The 10,342-nt window shown below is 64.0% G+C and overlaps 1 protein-coding gene across 1 annotated transcript in view; it reads right to left on the reverse strand.

Annotated features, from left to right (window-relative positions):
• ICAM5 (intercellular adhesion molecule 5) overlaps window positions 1–9,218 on the reverse strand; it is a 45,096-nt gene extending 35,878 nt beyond the window's left edge. The window contains exons 1-7 of the mRNA XM_084610129.1: window positions 9,010–9,218; window positions 6,811–7,083; window positions 5,963–6,280; window positions 4,316–4,597; window positions 3,110–3,388; window positions 2,097–2,339; window positions 339–553 (exon numbers count right to left, since the gene is read on the reverse strand). Of these exons, the coding sequence (XP_084466255.1) occupies window positions 339–553; window positions 2,097–2,339; window positions 3,110–3,388; window positions 4,316–4,597; window positions 5,963–6,280; window positions 6,811–7,083; window positions 9,010–9,067 (1,668 nt within the window). The 5' untranslated portion in view covers window positions 9,068–9,218. The remainder of the gene's footprint in view (window positions 1–338; window positions 554–2,096; window positions 2,340–3,109; window positions 3,389–4,315; window positions 4,598–5,962; window positions 6,281–6,810; window positions 7,084–9,009) is intronic.
• Between the last annotated feature and the right edge of the window lie 1,124 nt (window positions 9,219–10,342).

A 10,342-nucleotide genomic window follows, 5' to 3' on the forward strand; every position in this document is an offset into this window, starting at 1 on the left:
CTGCTGGGACCGGGGTCTCCCAGCCACCTGCTTCCCCAGCAGGGCAGATCTCAGCTGCAGCCAGACGTCCCTCCAGCCAAGGACATGGGAGATTCCAGGCCTGGACATCCTGGGGGTGTCTGTCCTGCTCCGGACGCCTCCCTCCCTCTGATCATTGCTCTGCGGAGAGCAGCGGGTGTGTGCAAGGGAGGGCCCCGTGCTGCCAGAGCAGAGGCCATGAACCCCCAGTCCCGTGGCATTGCCCAGCATCCCAAGGGCTAACGGGGGCCTCCCCATGGGCCAAGGGGGAAAGCAGCAGTGAGGAGCCCCAGAGCTCCGAGTCCTGCAGTCCAGGCCTAGACTCTGTGCTCCACTTCAGGTGTGTTCTGCGCGGCCCCGTTCAGGCTCACCTGCTCGGCCGGCTTGCCCTGCTCGGCCGGCTTGGCCTGCTTCTGCTTGAGCCGGTACTTGCGGATTCTCGTGGAGCGGTAATACAGGTAGATCCCCCCGCCGAGTCCAGTCACCGCAGCGGTCACGGCGAGCAGCACCAGGACCAACAGCAGGACGTTGAGATCTGTTACAGAAGGAGCGAGGCCGAGGAGGACTAAGAGCTGGTTCAGCCTAGTGGGCAGGGCCGCGGGCAGTGGGCTGCGACTCAGGACACCTGGGTTCTACTCGCCTCAGCCACTGGCCTTGGGCAAGTCACTCATGCGCTCAGTGCCTCCGTTTCCCCTTCCACTCTTTGCCTGTTTACATGGTGAGCTCTCTGGGGCAGGGACTGTCTCTCACGCTGTGTCTGGGCAGCGCCCGGCACGATGGGGCCCTGATCTCGGCTGGGGTCTGGGCAGCGCCCGGCGCGACGGGGCCCTGGTCTCGGTCGGGGTCTGGGCAGCGCCCGGCGCGACGGGGCCCTGGTCTCGGTCGGGGTCTGGGCGGCGCCCGGCACGACGGGGCCCTGGTCTCGGTTGGGGTCTGGGCAGCGCCCGGCGCGACGGGGCCCTGATCTCGGCCGGGGTCTGGGCAGCGCCCGGCACGACGGGGCCCTGGTCTCGGCCGGGGTCTGGGCGGCGCCCGGCACGACGGGGCCCTGATCTCGGGTGGGGTCTGGGCAGCGCCCCGCGCGACGGGGCCCTGATCTCGGCCGGGGTCTGGGCGGCGCCCGGCGCGACGGGGCCCTGATCTCGGCCGGGGTCTGGGCAGCGCCCGGCGCGACGGGGCCCTGATCTCGGTCGGGGTCTGGGCAGCGCCCGGCGCGACGGGGCCCTGATCTTGGTCGGGGTCTGGGCAGCGCCCGGCGCGACGGGGCCCTGGTCTCGGCCGGGGTCTGGGCAGCGCCCAGCGCGACGGGGCCCTGGTCTCGGCCGGGGTCTGGGCAGCGCCCGGCACGACGGGGCCCTGGTCTCGGCCGGGGTCTGGGCAGCGCCCGGCACGACGGGGCCCTGGTCTCGGCCGGGGTCTGGGCAGCGCCCGGCGCGACGGGGCCCTGGTCTCGGCCGGGGTCTGGGCAGCGTCCGGCGCGACGGGGCCCTGATCTCGGTCGGGGTCTGGGCAGCGCCCGGCGCGACGGGGCCCTGATCTCGGTCAGGGTCTGGGCAGCGCCCGGCACGACGGGGCCCTGATCTCAGCTGGAGTCTGGGCAGTGCCTGGTGCGATGGGGCCCTGGTCTCGGTCAGTGTTCTGCCATATTACACATAATTTAGTAGTAGGATGAGTTGGGACAGAGATGAACCTGAAAACCACCAGGCTGCAGGATGCTGGACCCATCCCCACTCTCTTCTGGGTGGGAGTGATGCTAGGACGCACCCCCTGAGCCTGGGGGTGGGGAGCTGTGCCCTGGACGAGCCTGCAGAGTACAAGCCACACCGATGGAATGGCCAGACGGGATCACAGGGCCGGCCAGTCTGACCTCCAGCAGGCCACCAGGCCGGAGAATGGCAGCCCGGAACCCCATACTGAGCCCCCATGGCTTTGGGGGCCGTTTGGGCTCCTAAATCCCAAGGAAAGCCAATGGGATTTTACCTAAGAGACCCATTCACTTGTGTTCCTAAATCTCTTTGGGGCTTTTGCAAGCCTACCCTCCAGGTCGCCTGCTGGAGGATCCACCAAAGGCTACTTACACTCCACGTGGACGGTCACATCCCGGCTGGCGTAGCCGTAGCTGTTGAATGCTTTGCAGTGGTAGGTCCCGGCGTCCTCTCTCCTGACCTGCTGCTGCACCCCGATGCTGAAGGGCACCCCGTCCTTCTTGCACACCACGGCTGGCTCTGGGTTCCCCTGTGCCTGGCAGGAGAAGGTTTGCTCCGTCCCCTCCTTCCAGGTCCACTCTCTGGGGCAGCCGGAGTCGTCCATCCTGGGCCCATCTGGAAGCGAGAGGGGGCAGTTGGTTACGCTGCCCAGTGCCGTGTAGCCCCATCTCCTGCCTGCCCCCGGGGCTGCTGCCAAGGATGGCGTCTCTCCCCTGCCACACGTGCCTCCTCGCTGGGCTCTCCCCACTGCCCCGCCTGGCTCCAGCAGGCCTTGCTCTGGGGCAGCAAGGGGGCCCTGCGTGCAAGGCAACAGCCTGGACTTGGGAGCTCAGGGGTCAAGCCCTGCCTCTGTCATGGTCGCCCGCTGTGACCCTGGCCCTGGGGCAAAGCCCAATAGTCACGAGAAGGCCTCAGGTTCCCCATCTGTAAAATGGGGCGAGGGATTCTTCCTGCGGCTGGCTCGTCTCATTAGCTTGGGAACATTCCCTGAGGCAGGGACTGTGTCTGGGAGGCGCCCGGCGCGGGACCCTGGTCTGGGCTGGGGTCTGGGCGGCGCCCGGCGCGACGGGGCCCTGATACCCTAATGCTAAGAACTGACTGGACCCAGAGCATTTCTCTGGCGGCTGCTGCATAGGAATGGCCGCCCCAGGTCGCAGGCACAAGGAGAGCAGCCGAGTGCCTCTGAAGAAAAGCTTGTGGGAGCGGAGCGGGAGGATGGGCCAGGAGCCCTGGGTTCGAGTCCTTGGCTGAGGCACTGAGGCTCTGGGGGGCTCAGCTGCCATCTCTGAAAAGGGGGCCTTGCTTCCTGACTGCAGGGGGGTGAGCGCAGAGCGTGGGCCGTGGTGAGGGGCCGGAGCAGCACCTAAGACAGCCCCTGCACTCACAGAGGACAGTGAGCCTGGCAGACGTGCGTTTCACGGTTTGGTTGGCTGAGGCAAGCCTTGCTTCACACGTGAACTCCCTCCCGTTGTCTTCCTCGCCAGCCGTCAGCGGGAAGTCCAAAAGGGGCTGGGCGGGGGCGCTGCGGACCAGGACTCGCTTGGCGTCTCTGAGCTGGAGCAGGACGTCCGGGGGGTGGGCTTCAGGAGAAAGGCACGTAACGATGACGCTGCTGTTAACGTGGATCTGGGACTCAGTTATCTCCAGGATGGGCTCAGGGAGACCTGCAAGGGACCAGGACAGACCTGCAGTTTGGCCTCGGCTGCTGATCCCCCCTCCGAGGGGCTGCCCGCTGGCCTCCCCCAGCAGGACGCTTCCCTCGAGATCGGACGCGTGAGAGGGTCGAAGCCAGCTGGGGCACTGGACATACCTGGCCCATTCAAGTTAACACCCAGATCCCGAATGGAGTTAGGCCCAGATCCCATGGGAGTTAGGCACCTGAGTACCTTTGAGGACGTGGGCCCAAATTCCTCCTGAAATTTGCTCCATGCATGGACTGGTACCTAAATCCCCATGGCTCCCCCCACATCTCCCCTCCAGCTCCGGCCGGTGAGGGCTCCGTTCTCTGGAAGCGCCCGCTCCTCATGCCGTGCGTCAAGGTATGAACCTGCCACTCCCTAGCGGGGCAGGCCAGGCCCGGGGCAGACTGACCCCAGTCTCCACATGGCGGGGGGCTCGGTGGCCTTGCCCACTCCCCTTCCAGCCCAGCGCGGCTCTTACTCTCTGGAGTCGCTGGGAGGAATTCCCTGGCCTGGGCTACGCAGCTGCTCGGACGCGGTGATCTGAATGGTTTGATGGGAGCATCCCCGGCTCAGTGGAGCACCCGTGTGGAAGGGGAGCCAGGTCAGAGCCCCACCGAGGGTCTGTCGGGAGACAAGTCCCAAGCCAGGCTAGGACTGGGGGCGGGAGCAGGGAGGGGATCTGGGGCCGGGGGGCCTGTGGGAAATTGGGCCGGGGGGCTGAGTTTCCAGTGGAAAGTCCAGGGGGAGGAACCGACGTGAACTGAAACCAGCCTCCGTGGGAGGTGAACCCACAGAGATCTGCCCAGCCTCTGTGCCATCCTGGCCCACAGTGCAGACGTCACCTGCCGAGCCCCCGAAATCTGGGCACGCCCCGCTCTGGGCGTGGCCGGGAGACCCCCAGACACTCACTGTAAACGAGAACGCTCTGCCCTGCAGATCTGGACACGGGCCCCACGGACACGGTGCAGGTCAGCTGGCGCTCGCCTGCGGACAGGGGCCGAACCTCGCCCTGGGCTGTGGCCGTGTCATTCGACGTGGTGACGGTGAAGTTCAGGCGCTGACCCCCAAAGGACAGGGTGAACCGGGCCTCTCCAGCGGCAGGGAAGACCTTGGTCACGTCACAGCGGGCGGTCGCCTTGTCGCCCACCTCTATATGGTGGGAGATTTGGAGCTGGGGCTCCTCTGGGAGAGCTGCAGCAGGTGAGAAAAACCATCGCGGGGCATCAGGGAAACGTTCAGAGGCATGTAGCCGGGTAGACAGACCAGCAGCCTGGGACTCAGGACACCTGGGTTCTATTCCCGGCTTGGCCACCGGCCTTGGGCAAATCCTTCCCTTTTCTCTGCCTCTGTTTCCCCTGCCACCCTCTGTCTAGTGAGACTGTGAATCCTTGGGGTAAGGGCTCTCCAGGTTTGGGAAGCACCTGCCCCCATGAGATGCTGAGATGCAGTTTGCTCCAGATCTAACTACCAACCTGTTTATCTAGCCCTGTGCTGTCCCCCCTTCTAGTCCTCTAGCCCCATCTCGTCTCTCTCTATCCCCCCACTGTTCCCTACAGCTGTCTGTCCATCCCCTGCCCAGACTGCACCCCTCTATCTTCCTATCCACCCCCAAACTGTGCACACACACTTCTCTTTCCATCCCTGTACCCCCGCCCATCTAATGGCCCGTCTCTGAACTTCCTGGCCTGTTCCATACCCTGCTGTCACCAAAGCCCCGTAGCAGCCCCGAGCGCGCTCTGCCATCCTCTGCTCCGGCCAGGCCAGGCCCCGAAGGGGACGAGGCACGTGGAGGGGAAGGTTGAAAAAGGGGAAGAAACCATCACCCCAAAGGGGAAGCATGAGCCTGATGCCTCCTGCGCGACTGGGTGTTGCGGGGAACTCCGTGCTGCGGGGGTGAGACAACCCACCCCCTAGGGACCCTCCCTCTGATGGGTGGGCGGGGTGCCCCTCCCTGGGCTCGGACAGTACCCTCGGCCCTGAGCCTCCACCCCTAGCGCTTTGGCAATGTGACGACACGTCCTCCCTCGATGTGGGGCATGGGAGAGGGTGGCATCCCTTTAGATAGCTGTGAACCCTCCACGGGTGCTCCCTGTGTTCGGCATGTCAGAAGCCAGCCCCAGGGTGTGGGGAGCTGGGCCTGGTGGGGCCGGGTGGAACTCGCAAGCAGGGTGATGTGGGACCTCACGCTCTGGTTGTGCAAAGAGCAGGAGCCGCATCAGTCGGCGTTAGGGGAGCTCCCAAAGGGGTAGCCCCGGAAATCTCGGCCACCTGGGAGAACAGATCTCAGCCCCCAACCTGGGACCGGCATCAACGGGCCCAGGACAGCACAGACTCCATCCTGGCCAGGGAGCATTTGTTGCCCCTTTGTGGGGGTGTGAATGTTGGCGGGGGTGCAGGGAGCTGGGCAGTCAGACAAAGCCCATGTGTCCCCTGAACTGCCAGCACCTGGAGCGGTGTGTCTGGCACACAAAGCAGGTCTCCGGTGCACGGAGGACAGAGCAGGGTCTCTGGTGCACGGAGTGGTGTGTACGGCACACGGGGCATGCAGGAACTCACCATAAACCTTGAGCTCCACCGCAGAGGAGCTGTTTTCCAAGTGCGGCTCGTGCGGCGTCAGGTCCAGGGCTGTGTGGCAGGTGACCTCCTGCCCGTGGTCCCCTTGCTGAGGGGTGATCTCCTTGGTCACCGTGACGTCGTCGGGTCCGGCCCTGGTGCGGTTCTGGAAGGTCTCCGTGTGCAGGGTCCGTCCCCCCTGGCGGAGGGTCACGGTGAGGTGCCTGACGGGCGCCACGTTCAGAACCCGGCACGTCAGGCTATAGGCCCGGCCCAGCTCCAGCTCCGGGAGCCGCTCCAGCCCCACCCGCTCCGGCGCCCCTGGAACCAGAGGGGGAAGGACCCGAAGGTTGGTTAATTGGATCCCGTAGACCCGGGTGCTGCTGAAAGCCACCTCCTGGGGGAAGAGCCTGGAAGGTGCATTCCTGCACCCCAGGCCGGCTGAGCCGCAGGGCAGCTCCCCCACAAGCAGGGCCCTGCCCCAGAGGGGGCCCTGACCGGCCGGCAGGAGCTCTAAGTGGGGCAGGGGGCTGGGATGTGGATTCCTGCCCTGCCAGGAGCCGGACTAAGACCCACCAACTCGTTCCACCCAACGGCCGCCAGAGGGTAACTACTCGCCGGTGCTGCCTGGCTTAATGGAGCGGAGCCAGTGGCCCCAGAGGGGAAAGGCCCGTGTCCCATTCTCTGCCCCCCGAGCCAGCCAGTCCCCTGCCCTAGGGCCAGATCACAGCTTTGTACCCTATTTTCTGCCAGCGAGTTTCCCCTTTCTCTGGCACAGCCCTGCACCCAGAAAGTCTCCGTGGCACAAAAGCCGCCCCAGACCCCTGCAGCTGGGAGCCAGCGGCACTTACGGTAAGTGGAGATGTTTGCAAACACCACCTTCACACGGCCACGGCAGCTGAAGTAGCACTGGGGGGCCGACGCCCACTCCGTGATATTTTTAAGGAGGAAGGCCACCCACCCGGGTCCAATTTTTTCGTCGGTTTTGGTGAGCGAGGTCTCCAGGCTGCCCCTGACGTCAGGATCCTGGCACGTGGTGCTGCAGTTTATCCAGACGGCCCCCCCGTACGCCACCATGGGAGCTTCTGGCAAAACGCTCACGTCGAACGAGCCCCGCACGGCCCCTGGAACGGCAAACGGATCCGTCACGCTGCGCCTCCGGGGCACGCACACGGCAAAGCAGCGGGCGAGACTCACAGCACAAGTGGGTGAGCCCAGCCCCTTTTCCCTGGCGGGGCCCGATCCTCGCCGAGGTGCAGGGTGGTTTGGCTGGACATGGCTGGGGGTCTGCGCTGCGGCCCGAAGGGGGCCGTACCTAGCCGCTGCTCTTGGCCAGGTGCTGGCTGAGCGCAGGCCCCAGCGTCCCCCTCGCTTTGGAAAGGGGCCCGGGTTCGGTTAGCTCCCGGCCTGAGGCGCAGTCGAGGGCCGGAGTGACGGGGAAGCACTTGGGCTCTGCAGCCCCTTTCCAGAGAACCACCTGGTGCTAACGAGGCCCCGCTCCTGCCCGTGCCTTTCCCCGGGCAGGAGGAGCTCGGCCGGCGAGCGTTGTGCAGGGGAACCAGGAGAATATCCCCACCCTCCTTCCCAGCGCTCAGAGCCTGCCAGCAGCCCTTCGCCGCTCTCTCGAGATTACCAGGAACCTGGCTGAATGCGGACGCCCGCCAGGCGCCCCCTCACCTCTGCACTCTGCCCCTCAGCTGCAGTGGGGTTCGAGCGAGGCCTGCGGCTTTGCACCAATCTGCCGAGCCCTGGGCCTGAGTTGTTTGCTTTCCCGGGTCATGGGAGTGGGGAATTCCTGGCCTCGTCCCGCCCAGCCGCGCCCGCTGGGCACAGGAATTCCAAAGAGCGTCCACGGCGGACTCTGCCCTCGCTTGCGGTAGCAGCCACTTACCCCGGGGCAGGAGCCCGGTCTCCCCTTTCACCGGCTCCCCCAGCCCCCCCCAAAGAATTCCGGGTCAGATCCTCAGCCAGTGGGAATCAACCCAGCTCCCTCGGCTTCAGTGGCGCGACGCTGACTTACATCCGCCGGGCACCAAGCCCATCATATGAAATTGGCAAGGACACAGAATAAACAGAATGGGCCAAGCGTGTCCCTGTTGTAACCCCCCTGCAGAACTTGGCCCTGCACAGGGGCTGGGTTTAATACTCAACAGGCTGAACTCTGTGTCCTTCATCTAGCAAAAACATGCTGTTGATTCCAGTGGGAGTTTTGCTCCAAGAGGGACCGGAGTTTTGGCCTCATAATTAACCACCCTAAACTATTCGTGTCGCGTTCCAACCCTCTGAGTCCTGCTCCGGCCCAGGCCCCCCGCCAGCTGAACAATGGCGAGCGGCGGGTGTGCCAGGAGGAGGAAAAGCACTTTCTCTCCCTGCAGCGTGCGACCGCTCCAGCCTGCCAGGTCCATGTCGAATCCGGCCCCTAGATTCCCGCTAAAGATTTAGGGGCTGATTTACCCACCCCCACCTCCCGGCCTGGCTCGCCATGCATTTGACCCCCGTGCAAAGCGAGCTTGAAACACTCCTAGATCCAATGGGGGCAGCGCTCCCCTCGCACTTGGGAGTCAGGCCCCCTTCATCAGCCCCACGCACAGGGGCACATTCCAATCTCAGTTTGCCAGCATCGATCCAGAGTCACTCCGGAGTAAGGGGAGGGGGCATAGTCACAGCAGGATGCACAAGAGTGGAATCTGACTTGTGGGTCTGGAAACTTTTACACACACATACATAGTATATGCACTAGGGACATAGACCCCTCCCACATACACACACACACACACACACACACACACGCTGTGTAAGCACTGGGGACTCACACACACACTGTGTGGATAGAACACTGGGGACACACTTTGCTTCTCGGCACAAGCATCACTTTGGGAGATGCGTGCACATGCCCAGAGTATAACACTGGGGAGTCTCTCTCTCTGTCTCACACCCCCCCCCCTTCTGCTCCATGATCCACCCAGCCAAACCCTGTGGTGCCAGGGTGCAGCGGGCAGCGCCCGCCAGGCCAGGGGGCTGCAGGAGAGGTGATTGGTCAGGCCGCTTACCTGCCAGAGCTGTCAGTGCGCACCAGGCCCAGAGCAGGACAGGGACAGGTTGAGCCATGGTACTGCCGGCAAACCCTTCCTGGGGGCTCCGGGGATGGACCCTCCCTGGGGAGCAGCTGGGCTGGTCCTGTGGGGACGGCAGGCGCTGAATGAGCTGCCTGAGAGCTGCTTTATATGTTTAGACCAGAGTTCAGTGCAGTTCCCGGAAGCCCCAGCCTTTCTCGGCTGTGCTGGAGGAGGGGATTTCCAGCCTTGCTTTGTCTGAGGGAGTTTTGATTTTCTAAGGCTTTCCAAGGCGTGGTTTCCCAGGGAAAGGCACACAGCCCCCGTCCCCCAGCCCCCCAGCCCTGGTGCCCTCCAGGGGGGCTGGCTTGGTTGGGACAGAGCCCTGACAATTGATTATGTAGCAACAGGGACAATATAGTGGCTTACCCATCCCATACTGCCAGGATTCCCAGTCCAGTCGTGCCCCCCAAGCCCCACACACATGCTGCACCAGGGGCCTTATTTGCTATGGAACCAGGGGGTCCCCCCCCACCAGACCTTGGGTCTCTCCCCCTCCCTGACTTTTCATAGGTCTATATGCTCCACTTCCCCCTCCCCCCGTCACAGATACAGGTCTAGATGCTGACACAACTCTCCTCGCCCCCGAACGGTCGGATGAACCCCCGCACTCGCTCCAGAGGGGATCAAACCCCACAGCAGGTGCCAGGAGCCTCCTCACGATCTAGGGAGCCCAGCTTGAGATGGCGTAAAGGGGTCTGACTGACAGCGGCCCAGTGCTCGGCACTGGCTGGGCACCCAAAATCAACAGCTGCTTTTGCAAATTTTCTGCCTGCACATGGCTGAAAGAGAAAGAGAGAGAGAGAGATAGGGTGTAGATAGATAGATATATAGATAGAGGGGGTGTCTGGGGACAGATAGATAGTGTGACGAAGTGGGACTGTTCTTAATGTTTCCTCTGAATAGTGTGGGGGGTGCCTCAGTTTCCCCCATGCAGTTCTTAAGTATCTCGGGGGTGGGGTAAGGGTGTATGATCATTGCAGAGCCCTAGAGGGCAGGTGTGTGCAGGGGTCTGGACACAGAGAATGGCCAACACCCTGTTTTCTGGCCACTGATGGCCTGGGCCCTTCCCCCCCTGCAAGGTGAGAGCTAAAGGGTTGGAGAACAAAGGAATCAGGTGCCCTCCTGGCCCAGGAAAGGGACAAAGCCCGGGGGGGGGGGGGCTGGAGGAGTTTGGGGCTGGCTGGGGATGAGGAGTGAAGGGCAGACGTGGTTGGCTGGCTCACTGCCCCCCCCAAAATGGACCCGGCTGAGGGGTCCTGTTCTCTGC

Source organism: Lepidochelys olivacea, assembly GCF_965140295.1.
Source record: "Lepidochelys olivacea isolate rLepOli2 genome assembly, chromosome: 20".
NCBI classification, from domain to species: domain Eukaryota; kingdom Metazoa; phylum Chordata; order Testudines; family Cheloniidae; genus Lepidochelys; species Lepidochelys olivacea.